At 32.8% G+C, this 17,808-nt stretch overlaps 1 protein-coding gene across 1 annotated transcript; it reads right to left on the reverse strand.

The window, feature by feature from the left end:
• Positions 1–12,566: 12,566 nt before the first annotated feature.
• Positions 12,567–17,524, reverse strand: LOC130949031 (LEAF RUST 10 DISEASE-RESISTANCE LOCUS RECEPTOR-LIKE PROTEIN KINASE-like 2.4). Its single transcript, XM_057877868.1, has 3 exons — positions 17,370–17,524; positions 13,384–13,441; positions 12,567–13,277 (listed from the first exon to the last, which is right to left on the reverse strand). Exons 1-3 carry the CDS (start codon positions 17,522–17,524, stop codon positions 12,567–12,569), a joined length of 924 nt encoding a protein of 307 aa, XP_057733851.1.
• Positions 17,525–17,808: the final 284 nt, after the last annotated feature.

Raw genomic sequence — 17,808 nt, forward strand, 5'->3', positions numbered from 1 at the left:
GCTCTTGATAGTTAGAACATGGAGCATTGAAGTTTCTTTGGTTTTGACTTTGCCAACCAAAAGTTGGATAGTTCCTCCATCCACCATAATATGAATCACTACTTGGGTGTGAGTAGTAACCCATGTGATCTCTCTCCATTTATTTTTCCTTAGCACAAAATACCAAAAAGGATTAAACGCACCATGTGCTAAACAGGAAAGCAAAAAAGACATAAAAGAAATTATTTTTTTAAAAGGAATAAAATAAAGAATAATAAAAATAAATAAAAATTTCGAAAATAAATGAAAAGAAGTGAACTATAAATTCAAAAGTTAAACAAAGAAAGATACTAGGACTTTAAAAAAATATTTTTTTAAAGAAAAATTACTACGGGGACACCAAACTTAATTTTAAAAATTAAGAGGAAAAAAATTTAAATAAAATAAATCAAAATATTTTTTTTTCAAAAATAATACTAAAACAAAAATTAAATAAAATTAAAACTAAAACGCCTAATCTAAGCAATCAAATAACTAATAGTTGTTAATCACTATCAATCCCGGCAACGGCGCCAAAAACTTGGTGCGGTGTTTCTAACCACAGACTAACCGGCAAGTGCACCGGGTCATACCAAGTAATACCTCAGGTGAGTGAGGGTCGATCCCACGAGGATTGATGGATCAAGCAACAATGGTTGGTTAAACCACTTAGTTAGGCAAACAGAAAATGGTTTTGAGATATTCAAAAGGTTTAAATTTGAAAATATTAGAAGGCAGACACGCAAGTAAATAAGTTGAAAATAAAATATTGGAGAAACAGTTAAGGCTTCAGAGTTATCTATTCTTCCGGATTAACTTTTCTTACTAACTATTTTAACCATGTAGGATTTAAATTTATAGCAAACTGTATGTGACTAGACCCTAATTCCTTAGAACTTCCTAGTCTCCTCTAAAATTCATTGACTGTCAATTCCTTGGTCAATTAATTCCAATTAGAGGGTGATAATCAATTTCTAGTTTATATGCCACAAAAATTCTAATTACCCAAAAATAAAAGGATTATATGTCACGTATCCTGTTATATCCATATAAATAGACAGAGCTCCTAACCTTAACAATGGAGGATTAGTTGCTCATGGTTCAGAGAAGAATGTTATGGAATACGTAATGTAAATTTAGAATAGAATTCTCTAATAGAATCCCCCTAATGGAACCTCTCTCAATAGAAGAGAAGTCTTTCCTTTTTATAACTAATCCTAATTAATTTAAAATCTAATTTCTAAAATTAAAATAATATCTTTTCCTATTTTAAAATCAAATTTGAATTTAAATCAGAATTAACTAACTACTCCGCGTCTTGTAACGTGGGGACCACTTGGCTTTATTGGATCCGCGCCTAACTTAGGTGCTAAAATGGGACCCAGAAATCACCCTTAGTGTTTTTTGCGTTTTCTGCACATGGCGCATGTCACGCGTACGCGTCAGTCACGCGCACGCGTCGATGGTCTTTTTCGCAAGTCACGCGGACGCGTCGGTCACTCGCACGCGTCACTGTGCAATTCTTCAAATCACGCGTACGCGTCAGTCACGCGCACGCGTCACCATGGAAAGCTCCAAATCACGCGTACGCGTCAGTCACGCATACGCGTCGCTCCTCGCTACCATCTCCTTTGATTCTTGTTCTGCAGAAACTCCACCAAATCTAGCCGAATGCTACCTAAAATAAACAAAATTGCAAAAGACTCAAAGTAGCATCCATATTGGCTAAAAGATAATTAATTCTTTATTAAACTCAACAAATTAGATGCAAATTCACTAGGAAAATATAGGAAAGATGCTCACGCATCACTTTGCAAAAAGAGAGAATATTTCATGAAGTCAATACCTTCCTTCTGAGTATTATCTTTTGCTATTAGTCTTGCCTGAACTGCTAGGAGATTCAATACCATAAATTCTTTTCTTTCTTTTGAAGAACAACTTGCATTCAATCACTTTCTTTCCCTTAAAAGTTCGATTGGCTCCCCATCTGATTATTGTGAAGAGATTCAATATCCTCATATATTGTAGCTAGCAACTGCTTTGACTCCTTTCTATTAATTGCTTCATGATATGAGCATGGTTCATCTCCTGCCACATCGTCTGTCATGACTAGTGCAAATGGTATAAGATTTATTTATGCTGGATAAAATGCACAAAAAACATAATTCATATGCCTTTGAGATTTCTAAATTTGCTTTTTCATTTTGTTTTCTTTACTAGCATTTTTGTCATCATATTCATCTTGTTGTTCTATTTCAAGTTGAATAATACATAAAATACTAGATTGATTTCCTTTTTCCTACTTTATCTTTCCATCTTCAATCTCTAATTTCACTTACTTCTAGACAACGTAATTTGTATCCACCTTATTTATTCTAAATTCTTGTTTTGAGTTTATTGTTGCTACTACCTTATAAAAATTGACATCTTTATTGATAACAATCTCATAAAAATCTACCCTATTTTTTTTTATCACACTTGTGTCTATGGCCTTCCACTCCCTGTAGATTCCTCTCAAGTTTTCTTATACTACAAGAAAAATGCTGAATACCGTCAAATTTATCGACAAAAATTACCGGTGGATTTAGCGTTGGATTTTTCAACAGTTACGAGTGAAAATTTATCCCTCGAATAAGTTACCATTGGATTAGAAATTCCATAACTAAATCCGATTGTAAATAGAGGCACAAGAAATTTTTTTTAGTGCCAAATTTAACGTCTGATTTTTGTCAGAAAATTTCGACGATAACATTGTTTAGTGAAACGCGGCGTTTAGGCAACGTCCGCCGATAAATTTGGGACAAAATTCAAACGCAAAACCCTTCCCCTTCACTTCTGTAAACTCTCTCTCTCTCTCTCTCTCTCTCTCTCTCTTTCTCTCTCTCTTTCTCCTCTTCTTTTCTCTCTCTCGTCTCTCTCTCGTCTGTCTTTCTTCACCTTGTCTCCATCACTGCCACCTCCTGTCACCACCACCCTTCCACCATCCTGTAACCACAATTAGAAGTAATTTTTCTATAGTTTTTTTTATTTTTTGAAGATTTTTTGTTTGTTTAGAATTTTGTTAGGTGTTTTATTAAATTATTGATTAAATTTTTTCAATGAAGTAAGTGACTAGAGTTTGTTATATTAATTTAGTGTAATTAGAAATTGAATAATGTTAGGTTAGGTTAGGTAGAAGAAAATTAAGAGTGGTTGAGCTATTTGGAAGATTTTACTTATTCATTCCAAATTATTTTTTAATTGGTTTCACCTTGTGAATTTAATAAGTTGTCTTTTTTATTAGGAAGATGTTAATTTCTCTAAGATCAATTGGAGTTTGCTTTTTTCGTAGTTTGTGTAGTCATATTTTAGGTTGATTTTCTATCTCCGAATATAATGAATTGTTTAAATTTTATGCCGGACATACTTTTCATAGGATAGAATTTTAGGATGGAAGTGGGAGATGGTTGCGTAGTGGGTCCTTCTCGAGACCCTTATTTGCTGAAAAATTGTGGAGTAATAAGGGGTTATGTACTAGAACGGCTAGAATTTGATATTTTATTGAATGCCTGTTTGTTCTATTTTATGCATGCAGCTGTTTAAATTATTTAAAACATATTTAGTTTGTAAGAAAATGATAATTGGATTTGGTGAAAGATTTTAATTATAGAAAAAACTTTGCCAAATTTTCTAAAGAATTTGATAAGCTGTGTTGTTGGTTAAATTCTAGGGTATTTGTTGCAAAATGATTTTAAGTCATCGTCTATGGATGTATGATAGGGATAACAGTGTAGGGGGGTTTAAAACCTGAGTTTTTTGAATAAGTTGACGAGTTTGTTGCATATGTCTTCAACATAGAATCGTTTAGGTCTCAAGGGGTATCTAGGTGTCCCTGCTATAAGTGTCGGTTGACTAAGTTGTTAGGACTTCGGATATAACACTTTACTTCAACCATAATGGGTTCAAGGATGGGTATTGGATGTGGATGAATGACAGAAAAGTGGATGACGAATAGGGGGTAAGAATTTGTGGTTTGATTGTCATGTCCATTTGTACAGAGGATACAAAAGCATTCTAGCTGACGAACGGGGGTAAGAATTCGTGGTTTGATTGTCATCGAAGTTTCCTCAACATTGATCATCCTTTTTGGCACAACAAGACTCATTTAGAAATAATAAAACTAAACAAGAAGAGGCACCCATGAGTTTGAAAGGTTTTCAAGTTTGGCATCATGTCGGTAGAATCCTAAGGATCGTCGATAATGGGGTAAGGTTGAAACCTCCGGGAAAGAGCACTAAGAATAATTGGACAAAACAGAGTATATTTTGAGAGTTGCCATATTGAAAAGACAACTTGGTTCATCGTTGTCTTGACGTGATGATGCACATTGAAAAAACTTGTTTGATAATATCATGCACATGGTAATAGACGATGAGTGAACCAAGGATAATGATAAGGCAAGGTTAGACTTGGTGGACATTTGCAGGTAGCTAGATCTGAACTTAAAGAGACTTGAGAACACCCGATGGGCTAAACCGAAGACGGTGTTCGCTCTAACAAAGAACCAGAGACAAGATGTTTGTAGGTGGATTAGGGAATTGAGATTTTCCAATGGTTATGCCTCTAACTTGGGTAGGTGTACAAACGTCTCACAAGGTAGGCTTTCTAGGTTGAAAAGTCATGATTATCATGTCTTTATGGACTCATTACTTCCTATTGCATTTAGAAAATTTCCATCTGAAAACTCCTTCCAGAAATAAGTGAGTTCTTTAGGGAATTATGTGCAACAAAACTTAGTATTAACGATCTCACAGTCATGGAGAAGAACATTCCCGTCATACTTTATAAGTAAGAGAGGATATTCTCTCTAGTTTTTTATGTTTTGGAACACTTAACAATCCACCTGCCATTCGAAGTAAGAGTGCGTGGATTAGTTTCAGGTGGACGTACTCTTTTGAAAGGTTGATTTGCTCATTCAAGCATACTGCAAAGAATAGAGCTCGGATCGAGGGTAGCATATGTGAAGCATCCCTAGCCAAAGAAGCATTCGTATTTTGCTCCTTCTATTTTGAGTCTCATGTTGAGTCACATAGAGCAAGAATTTAAAGGAACAATGAGAAGGGAGAATTCTCGTCAAGAAAACCAACCTATCCAATATTTGTTCTGGAAGGAGTTGCAATGGGCACGAGTAGTGAATACTAGTTAAAGAAAAAAGAGATTGATGCCACACATATGTATGTTTTGCTTAACTATGACCAGGTTTCACCTTACCTGAGGTGAGTTTTTTAAGTCTTCGTAAAAATTTCAATTATTAAGATATTAACTTCTCTATATAATCAAAATTATAGTACACTAAAACTTCTTTAATTATCCTATTGTATCATAGGTTATTCCAATAAACAAATCTTGATACATCACTCAACAATTTTTTATATTGATTCAGAAAATATGTCAGAGTGAATCTAATTAACATAATAGGATGGGAACTAATTACACTTAGTTGGGACCCAATGAATAAGGGCACAAGATACCCAATATACGGTATTAATGGATATAGGTTTCATTCTTTACAATGGTCGGTGGGAAAGAAAACAGATAACACCGAAATCTGGGTTTGTGGAGATATAGGAAACGGGCATTCTGATTGATATGATGTGTTGCATAATATCATTCAATTTGAGTATTTTTGTCATACTTGGTGCAAAATTTACAACCACAAACTAACCGGCAAGTGCACCGGGTCGTACCAAGTAATACCTCAGGTGAGCGAGGGTTGATCCCACGAGGATTGATGGATCAAGCGACAATGGTTGATTAATTTACTTAGTTAGACAAGCAAAAAAAGGTTTTGAGAGTTCAAAGCATTAACAATAAATTCAGAATTTCAGAATACAGGCAAGTAAATAAGTTGGGAATAAAATATGGAGAAAGCAATTAAGGCTTCAGAGTTATCTATTTTCCGGATTGACTTTTCTTGCTAACTATTTTAATCATGCCAGATTTAATTCATGGCAAACTATATGTGACTAGACCCTAATTCCTTAGACATTTCTAGTATCCTCTAATTCTCATCAACCGCCAATTCTTTGGTCAATTAATTCTAATTAGAGGGTGAAATTCAATTCTAGTTTATATGCCACAGAAATCCTAATTATCCAAATATAAGAGAATTATATGTCACGTATCCCGTTAAATCCAGATAATTAGAATTTAGGAGAAATTATTTTCAAGCTGTTGTTCAAGTAAAGAGCTTTTCCAAGTTATACAAGAACTCAATTAGAAAGAGGGTCATACTTCCGTTCCACCCAAATTCATAAGATAAAGAACAAAAATAATTCTTGAATTATAAATCAGTACATGAATTAAAATAGAAAAACAATAGAATCAATCCATACAAATAGACAGAGCTCCTAACCTTAACAGTGGAGGTTTAGTTGCTCATGGTTCAGAGAGAAAACTAGGATTCAGGTAAACTGTAATTTACATTATGAAAATAGAATGGAATAATCCACAGAAGAGAAGTTTTTTTTCTCTTTTATATCTAATCCTAATTAATTCAAATTATAATTTTTAAAACTAAATAATATCTTTTCCAAATTTTAAAATAAAAATTTAAATTTAAATTAGAATTAATTATAGCAATCAGCAAGTCTTCAATTGATGGATGGGGACCACTTGCTTCGTAGGATCCATACCTAACTTGGGCTTTAGTACACCTAACTTGAAGTGGGCAGAACCAATCTTGCGTGTTGTTGTTGTGCATTGCGCCTAACTTGGTATTTCCCAAGTTAGGTGCAGCCTTGGCAGAGTTGATGGAAAGAGAAGTATGGACTATTATACATCGTTGGAAAGCTCTAAAAGTTATCTTTCTAACACCACTAAAATCACATCCATTGGATTTCTGTAGCTTGTTTTATTCAGGTTTGAGTGCAGAGAGTTCAGGGTTGATAGCATCATTCGCCTTCATCTCTTCTTCTGCAGAAACTCCATCAAATCCAGTCGAATGCTACCTAAAATAAATAGAATTGCACAAGACTCAAAGTAGCATCTATAGTGGATAAAAGATAATTAATTCTTGATTAAACTCAACAAATTAAATGCAAATTCACTAGGAAAAGATAGGAAAGATGCTCACGCATCAATACTACGTACAATATGTGCGTGTTTAAATGTGAATAGTATAATCCAAGTTCATGACTAGGAACACGAAAGTGCTAGGACTATAATATCACTGAAGTAAATGTGACGACAAAATATAGGCTCTACGATCCTTTTTTTCTACCCCAAAATGCATGACAAGTATACTATTTGCCTTATCCAAGTTCATGCAAGTCTAGTTGGTTGGTTGTGGTTAAGGCTAAGCCAAGAGGTCGCATTGAGCCTGATAGGATAAAAGGTCAAGAACCTTACCAAATTGATGACCCAACTCCTTCAAAACCAGTTGTTGAAACCGATGATCCAATCATCCTTAGGTCGGCTGTTATAGATAATGACATCATTGACCTTAGGATACATTACGAGACACTACCACTAGAGGACGATGATGTTCAAGAAGAAGAGGGGGTCGATAGGAACGAAGAAAAAGACAAGTTTGATGATCAAGAAATTACCTAGGAAGAGGAGGATGATGAACCAGAGGACGAAGATGATGATGAATTTGAATAAGGTTAACCTAAATATATGTTAATAAGATCAATTGGATAAGGTTAACCTAAATATATAGGATGATGAACAAGAGGATGAAGATGATGATGATCAAGAAACTACTTGTTGTATATTTAAACTTTAGTTAATAAGATCATACAATTATAACACACGCTAGCCTTAGTTCTGTCGTATGTATTTCTTTATCAAACTTTGATTAGATTGTAATATAATTACATTGTTTCAAGTAGGGATGACAACAGGTTGACCTGTCACGAGCATGCCTTGTTTTGATTAGTTTAACAACATCTTATTCCTTCGTGTTTTTATTTTATATATGTGATATTTCACATCATATATAAATTATTGTTTTCAAACAAATTACTAATTTATTCTTTATTAATTGGGAGTTGATTATAAATTATTAACTATTGGGGTCTATTATAGGATAAAAAAACATTAAACCTACGGTTAGATTTATCGTCAAAATTACTCAACGGTAACGATCATCCAATGTAATAAAAACCTAAATCCACCGTGGAATTTACTCGGCGCAACGTCATATCATTTGGCGCAAAATTTAACGTAAAAAAATTTTCGAAAGTAATTGGCATCAGATTTTTGTAACCTTAACATCATATTCTAACGCTAATTTTCTCACAAATTACTATAAAAAAAATAAATCCGCCAATAATCAGTTACCGACGAGGTTTATACCTTGGATTGTATCCACACAAAATTTGACGGTAACCAACTTACCAGTAAATTATTTTCGTTATTCCACCAATAAATCCAATGGTAATTAGCATTTTTCTGGTAGTATTATATTCAAAGCTTGTGAGATGATCTCGTTACATATGGAACATAATAACATGAAATTAAATCCGGACGCGTTTTCAACTATTAAGTAATGAATTATATGATAAATTATTTTGACATTTTTGTAAATTAATAAGAAAAAATATATCTTTCCATATTTAGCGTCTATGCATATCTACAATTCAGACAATAGAAAAATATATTTAAAAAAATTGCCAAATGACAAAAGAGAAAAGATACGCGTTTATTCAAATACTATTTATACATAAATGCTACCAAATTTGGAAAATGTATTAGATGTTAACCTTATTAAGGGCTAAATCCACACATTAAAAGGGTGTCTTCATACATTATCGGTGAGTCGTGTTATACTCAAGAGTCAAGAGTGAGTGAGAACAATCAACAATGCCACCCAAAAAAGATAATGATGATCGCACTTATGAAGTCCACTCCATATGCCGTAAGAGAATTCATAAGGTATATGCATACGCCTTTCATCTTATTAATTCATAGGGTATATATATATATATATATATATATATATATATATATATATATATATATATATATATTATCAAAAATCAAATATGTTATATGAAAATATAAAAAATTATTTATCAATTATCTGCCATATAAGAATATAAATTTGATGTTCATAGAACAAAATTGGTTATATATTGTTGTAAAAAAAATTAATTATATTATCATAACAGATTTACTTATTTTATTGTTGAATATTTAATTATTCTAAAAGTTAATTATCCTATGAAAAAAAACTTGAAATATCATATATTTGTGTGTATGAGATTACTGATTAAGGTTTTTTTTTGGCTAATTTTAATTTTATGTTCAATGAATATTTTTTTTACAAAAAATAATATGTGTGACTGATTGGAGACTGTCACTTTTTTTAGAATAATGAATCTGATGATGAATATGGATATAATTTTTATTCTTTTATTTTAATTTATTATATATTAATATATTATTTTTCATCACTATGGTGTATGTTATTGTTATCTATTGATTTATCATGATCTAATCAAAATCTTTGAATATGGAAATGTCATATACAGGGTAAGCTACAGTACATGCTCAAATGGTTAGTGCTTATGATTATTATTAATGCTATTTTCTTTTATTTTATTATACTTATATGAGTAAAGAACAAATAAGTCTCTAACTTTTTGTCCTTTAGACATTTAAGTCTTTGAAGATTGGAAAATACATTTAAATCCCTAACTTTTCCAAAACTTAGACACTTGAATCCTACTATCCATCTAGAGCTATCAAATGTAATGAAAACGTCTGGCGTGAACGCCGTTCTGCAGATATGGCTATTACGGTGTATGACGTGGATGGTTTAGGAAAAAAGTTTAGGGACAAAAATGTCCCTAGATACTGAAACTGTGAAATAGCGTCGTTTTACGCACTATCCCCTCCCAAGCTTGTCCCTTTGGTTATTATATCTATTCTCTATACAACCTTAAACCTTTGAACACAATTCCAAAAATCCTAAAGAAAGATCAAAAGTCAAACTCACACTTTCATCCTAAAAAAACTGCCCAAGTTTCTTCTTTACTACCCCCAAATATCAAAACAAACAAAAAACTCTAGAGTCCCTAACCCCCCAAACGATACTGCACTCTCATCATTCACTCCCCCTCTCAATCCGTGGTTCCTCACATTACCGCAGCCATATTTCTTTCAATTGCCGCCCATACTATTCTCCCTCAACATTGTCGTCGCCATCTTCCGAGCTCATTGTCGCTGCCTCTGCTGTGATGAGAAGATGCCTCAATTGGCTCTACTTTATCGAAGACTCCACGAATGCGACATCTTCTCTTTCTACAAATGGCAAGCCGCACCTCGTCTGCTCTTTCTTCCTTCGATAAGGACGCCATTCAGGCAATGAGAATGATGAGGACACCATCTAACCTTTGTCTTCAGCAGATCCCATAGTTGCTCTATTAGTGTTAGTAGTTAGGAATTAAGGTTGATTTTACATTTCTTTCTGAGTTAGGGTTGTGCCTTCTACCCTGTTCTTAATTTTCAATTTCTCAGTTTCTGAGATAGGGTTGGAAAAATTGGTTCTTGCTTTGGTTTTTGGGAACTCGTTTGGGAGAATCTTGGAAGAGATTCTAATTGGAATTCTTAGAGTTTTGTTACCTTTTGCTGTGATTTCTCTTACTGGAATAATACAACTTTAGAGTTCATAGGAAATACAAAAAACCAGAGGAACGAGCTTCAGAGAAGGTGAAGATTCAAATGGCCTCGTTTGAGCATTGGGGGCTTTTTTGTCCTGTTACCTTTTTATACCATTCACGTGGGACACCGTAACGGCTACGTCTACAAAACAGTATCCACATCAGACGTCTCCGTTACGTTTCGTAAATCCAGATGAACGGATGGATCTAAGTGTCCAAGTTTGAGAAAGTCAAGGACTTAAATATATTTTTCAATCTTCAGGGACTTAAATATTCGCAGGATAAAAGGTCAATGACCTATTTATCCTTTTCTCTACTTAGATTGTTATTGTTTATTGCTTTTGATGACTCACATTATCAAATGGATATTTCATATATGTATGCGGTGAAATATAAATAGGAACGGATGGGAGGATGTATCAAACACTTGGGAGACTTTGGAGAGCCTTGAACATGTGCGTGATCACGTTAATGAGTTTGATGCCATGTATGGTAAAAAAAGAAGCTAGTATATATCAAATATATTTCAATTCAAGGTGATTTAAGAAATATTAATTGAGTAACTATTTAATGAATTTTTACGTGAAGATATCTTCATGTGAGTAGTCATATTTAATTAAATAAACTTGAGTGAGTCTCTGTATTCTTGAAGAATAAAATCAAGAATTATTGAGAATCTCAAGAAAAGGAACAAAGAGAAGGCATCGTCATCACTTCCTTTCATTACAAATCAATCTCCTCGCTTTTCTAAAGAAGAAGAGGAGTCAAAAGAGAAGGAAGACAAGAAGGGAGAGAAGGAAGAGAAACAAGAAGAAACTAAGGATGATAAAGATGACTCTGATTATGATGTGAATGTTAAAGTCTCCCCTGGTGTTAGTGGGGGTGTTCAAATCCAAACCGATCTAAATTAAACCGTTTATCCAATCCAATCCAAATAAAAAATCGATTAAAACTGCAATAATTTGGATTTAATTTGATTCTATTTTTCGAAAAATACATTGATCGAATTAGATTTCAGATCTATTTATCAAATTCAATCCAATCCAATCTAAAACGTACAATGTCCTATGATTTTGTTGTTTTATTATTATATTTACAATTTTACTTATAATATGTTCACTTTGTTATCATTTTTATATTATTCATGTATTATTATAATTATCTAATAAGTATTTTGAGTTCAAAATGAGATTTATTTATTTATTTTAACTAACCTATAATTTTATTTCTATTGATATGTTATTGTTAGTTTTTTAAGATATTGTTGAAACTTGTTATGTCATTGTTGGTTATTTAAAATTTGATGTTAAGACTTGTTATATATAATTATATATTCAAATTTTTTTAACTTACAAAACCGTAAATCCAATCCAATCCAAACCACTTGAAATTGGTTGGGTTGGATCGAATTCTTTAAAAAATATCATCCAATCCAAATTACACTGTAAGTAAAATTAGTATTCAGATCGGATGATTTTTTTATTCAAAGTCAATCTAAACCGCACCACGAATACCCCTAAGTGTTAGACGACCATTTGCAAGGCACTCCGATCCCTTCAATTTTGTTTTCAAATAATATATAGCATAAGGTTTGCTATTTTGAGAATTTTATTGCTGCAAATTGGTCATAAGTAAATCATATCTATAAGTCTAAAAGTTTATAAGGTCTACTTTTGTAGTAATTTATAGGCTTGTGTTAATGACTAAGCAATATCTATGATTGGTCAAAGATCTTTAATTTTTAATTTTTAATTCTTATTGGTAGTAGAAGCTTGATTAATTTAAAATTCTTAGAGGTAGTGATGACTTCAACTCAAGTTTGAATACACCATAAACCAACAATCATCATTTTCTTAACCAATTCATTTTCTTCTATTGCCACCTCTCCATCTTTAGGCCCTAACTAAGTGCCTTGCTCAAGCCTTTTGTATATCCAATCAGGGAAAATATCTCACTTGTTTGACTCCCTTCTAAATTAATGTTCTTCTTTCCTCCCACAATATCAAGAAGCATCATTCCGTAACTATAAACGTCAGATTTATGATAAGGGTTGCCGAAATGTCTACTCCACACTTCTGAAGCTATATACCCTATTGTTCCTCTAGCATTTGACATGGAAATAAGACTTTCGTTCCCGGCATAAAGTTTTTCTAGTTCAAAATCTGATATCGTAGAACAAAAATTTTCATCCAAAAGAATATTATGCGGCTTTATGTCAAAATGTAAAATTTGAGTGTCACATCCTCTATGCAAGTACTCTAACCCCCAAACTATCCCTTGATTAGCAATTTGATACAGCTTATCCCAACTCAACAATGTAGTAGTTTCAACTCCTTCCTTTCTGTAAATAAATTTGTCAAGGGAACCATTTAATATAAATTCATAAATAGGAACTTTCTTGCGGCCATCAAAGCAGAATCTAAAAAGGGTGACAACATTAACATGAGAAGTTCTATTAATGCTAGCTTCCTCATTGATAAATATTTTACCATTTTCTTTGAATGGATTCAACATTTTGACTGCCACATTAGAACCATCGGATAACTTTCCCTTGTATACAACACCAAAACCACTTTGTCCTAGTTTAACATTGAAAGAGTTGATCAATTTCTTCACATTAGAGAATTTATATCCTTTTATAGTTAACACACCATGATTTTTAAAGAAAGTTTCAATATCTTGATTACCTTCTATCAGAAAGCAGTATTTTTCTCACCATCTTGGTAACTTTTATGTAATGTAACAAATACTCAACAATCCTGCAATTATTGCAGCTGTTACAGCACCGGTTAATTAGCAAAAAAGAATTAGAAGAACATCTAATATGCTTTTAATTCTATAAACTTTTGTTTTGAAAGAAAAACCAAAATAAATAAGTGTAATCTATTATACTTCTGGGATCTTCCTTAAGAAAGTTATGATATTTGGCTTTAAATTGACAGAAACCTTTTCATGGTCTACCCCTTTTAATGTGAATAATTGAAAAAGTAGCTAAAGTGGACAGATGCCCATAGTAAAAGAGTAAAAGAGTTAGATATAGATGGTTAGATCACTAAAGAGTCATGTCTGTTGCCATGCATAAAATTATTGTAAAGGATATAAAATTTAGATTTTTTATACTTGAGAAAAGAAGAGAAATGTTCTTCAGCCTTAACACTTGTTTACTATTCAAGAAGAGTTGATGGTTTCTGAATATTCTGGCCAATATAATACGAAACTCTCATAAAAGAAAAATATGAAAGGAAACCTTTGGATGTATTACCAAGACTGACTTTCTTTAGTCTGGTCCAGTGATTACCTGCAGCTATAATCGTGAGACCAAGAGCAGAACTAATGTTCAATGGTTCCAAGATTCAAAGCAAAACATTCTGCATCACCAATACTTTTAGTGCACAAGAGAATGGGACGGAGTTGCACTTAGTTGGGCCCAATGAATAAGGGCACAAGATACCTAATATTTAATGTTAATGGATATCGGTGAGAAATAAAGCAGATAGTACCGGAGTCTGAATTCGTGGAGAAGCAAGTAGTACGGATTCTTGTTGGTATGGTCTGTTGCACAATATCATTCAATTAGAGTATCTTTGTCGAACTACGTACAATGTGTGCATGTTTAAATGTGAATGGTATGATCCAAGTTCGCGACTAGGAATATGAAAGCACAAGGACTACAATATCACTGAATTAAATGTGACCAGAAAATATAGGCACTATGATCCTTTTATTCTATCTTAAAATGCACGACAAGTATACTATTTAACTTATCCAAGGTCATACAAGTCTAGTTGGGTGGTTGCGGTTAAGACTAAGTTGAGGGGTTGCATCGAGTCTAATGGGACAAAGGGTCAGGAACCTTACCAAATTGATGACCCAACTCCTTCGAAGATGGTGGTTGATACTAGTGATCCAATCACCCTTAGGTCGGCTGTTATGGATAATGACATCATTGACCTCAGGGTAGATGATAAGGCACTACCACTAGAGGACAACGATGTTCAAGAAGAAGCTAAGAGGGATGGGTAAAGATGTAGAAGAAGAAGACGAGTTTGTTGATCAGAAAATTACCTCGGAAGAGGAGGATGATGAACCAAAGGAAGAAGATGATGATGAATCTGAATAAGGTTAACCAAAATATATCTTAACTAGCTTGTTGTATGTTTATACTTTATTTAGTAAGATCATATAATTATAACGCGTGCTAGCTGTAGTTCGATCTTATGTATTTCTTTATCAAACTTTGATTAGATTGTAATATAATTACAATGTTTTAGGTAGGGATGACGGTAGGTTGACGTGTTACGAGCATGCTTTGTTTTGATTATGACAACGATGACTATCAAGCACCATAGTCATTAGGGCTTTGTTTTGATTAGTTTAAAAGTATCTTATTCCTTTGTGTTTTTATTCTATATATTTGATATTTCACATCATATATAAATCATTGTTTTCAGACAAATTACTAATTTATTCTTTACTAATTAGGAGTTAATTATCAATTATTAACTACTAGGGTCCATTATAAGTTTTAAAAAAAATTAAACTTACAGTCAAATTTACCGTCAGAATTACTCGACGGTAATGATCATCCAATGTAATAAAAAATAAAGCCACTGTCGAATTTACCATTGAATTTTTTCAATGGTAACTCAGTGCAAAGTTACAATATCAAGCGCCAAATTTACTATCAAATAATTTTCGACGTTAACTGATATCAGATTTTTGTAACCTTAACATCATATTCCAATGCTAATTTTGCTACAAATTACTGTTGAAAAAATAAATCCATCGGTAATCAATTTCCGACGTGGTTTATGCCGTAGATTGTATCTGACCCAAAATCCTACGGTAACCAATTTACCGGCGAATTATTTTCATTATTCCACTAGTGAATCTGATGATACTCAGCATTTTTTTTGTAGTGTTATATTCAAAGCTTGTGAGAATGATCCAGTTACATGTGGAACATAATAACAGGAAAATAAATTCGGACACATTTTTTCCTATTAAGCGATGTATTATTTGATAAATTATTTTAAGATTTTTGTAAATTAATAAGAAAAATATATCTTTTCATATTTAGCATCTATGCATATCTAAAACTCAGACGGTAGAAAAATACATTTAAAAAAATTTCCAAATGACAAACGAGAAAAGATACGCGTTTATTAAAATACTATTTATACATAAATATTACCGAATTTGGAAAATGCATTAGATGTTAACCTTATTAAATGGTAAAAATCCACGCGTTAAAAGGGTGTCTTCATACATTATTGGTGAGTCGTGTTATACTTAAGAGTCAAAAGTGAGTGAGAACAATCAACAATGTCACCAAAAAAAGATAATGATGATCGCATTACAAAGTCCACTCCGTACGCTGTAAGAGAATTCATAGGGTATATGCATATTCCTTTCATCTTATTACAATATCCTAATATATCGAAAATCAAATATGTTATGTGAAAATATAAAAAATTATTTATCAGTTATCTGTCATATAAGAATATATATTGGATGTTCATAGAATGAAATTGTTTAGATATTGTTGTAAAAAAATTAATTATAATATCATAACAAATTTGTTTATTCTATTGTTGAATGTTTAATTATTCCTAAAAGCTAAGTTAATTATTCTGTAAAAAAAATACTTGAAATATCGTATATTTGTGTGTATGAGATTACTGATTAAGGTTTTTTTTTTTGCTAATTATATTTTTTTTGTGTTCGTCGAAAATTTTTTTATTGAAAATAGTATGTGTGACTAATTGGAGACTTTGTCACCTTTTTTAGAATAATGAATTTGATGATGACTATGGATACAGTTTTTTATTCTATTATTTTAATTTGTTATATATTAATATATTATTCTTCATTACTATGGTGTATGTTATTGTTATCTATTGATTTATCATGATCTAATTAAAATTTTTGAATATGGAAATGTCATATACAGGGTAAGCCACAGTACATGCTCAAATGGTATTATTATTATTATTATTATTATTATTATTGTTGTTGTTGTTGTTGTTGTTGTTGTTGTTGTTGTTGTTGTTGTTGTTGTTGTTGTTGTTATTAATGCTCTTTTCTTCTATTTTATTTTACTTATATGAGTAAAGAATAAATAAGTTTTTGACTTTTTGTCCCGCAAACATTTAAGTCTTTGAAGATTAAAAAATATACTTAAGTCCTTGACCTTTTCAAAACCTGGACACATGAATCCTTCCGTCCATCTAGTGCTGTGAAATATAACAGAAAAGTCTGATGTGAATGCCATTCTGCAGACGTGGCTGTTATGATGTATGACGTGGATGGTTTAGGACAAAGTTTAAGGACAAAAAAGTCCCTAGATACTGGAGCTCTGAACTGTCGTTTTACTCATTATCCCCTCTGAAGCTTGTCCCTTTGGTTATTATATGTATTATCTATATAGCCTTAAACTTTTGAGCACAAGACCAAAAATCCTACAGAAAGATCAAAAGTCAAACTCGTACATTCTCCCTAAAAAAAGTCTGCCCAAGCTTCTTGTTTAATTTACTTCCCCTCTTTATCGAAACAAACAAAAAACTCTAAAGTCCCTAAACCCCCAAACAACATGGCACTCTCATCACTCACTCTCCCTCTCAACCCATGGTTCCTCACATTGTCGCAGCCGTCTTCCTTACAACCGCAACCCACAGTATTCTCTCTCAACATTGCCGCTACCATCTTTCAAGCTCATTGCCGCCACCTCTCCTGCGATGAGAAGACGCCTCCGTTGGCTCTACTTTATCGAAGACTCCAAGAACGTGATGCCTTTTCTTTCCACAAACAGCGAGCCGCACCTTGTCTACTCCTTCTTCCTTCGACAAGGACGCCATTCAGGAATTGAGAACAATGAGGACGCCTTCTAAACTTCGTCTTTAGCAAATCCCATAGCTACTCCAATAGTGTTAGTAGTTAGGGATTAAAGTTGATTCTACATTTCTTTCTGAGTTACTGTTGTGCCTTCTACCCTGTTCTTGATTTTCATTTCCTCAGTTTCTGAGTTAGGGTTGGTGAAATTGGTTCCTATTTTTGTTTTTGAGAACTCATTTGGGAGAATCTTGGGAGAGTTTCTAGTTAGAATTCTTGGGGTTTTGTTACCTTTTGCTGCGATTTCTCT

Source organism: Arachis stenosperma, chromosome 9, assembly GCF_014773155.1.
Source record: "Arachis stenosperma cultivar V10309 chromosome 9, arast.V10309.gnm1.PFL2, whole genome shotgun sequence".
NCBI classification, from domain to species: domain Eukaryota; kingdom Viridiplantae; phylum Streptophyta; class Magnoliopsida; order Fabales; family Fabaceae; genus Arachis; species Arachis stenosperma.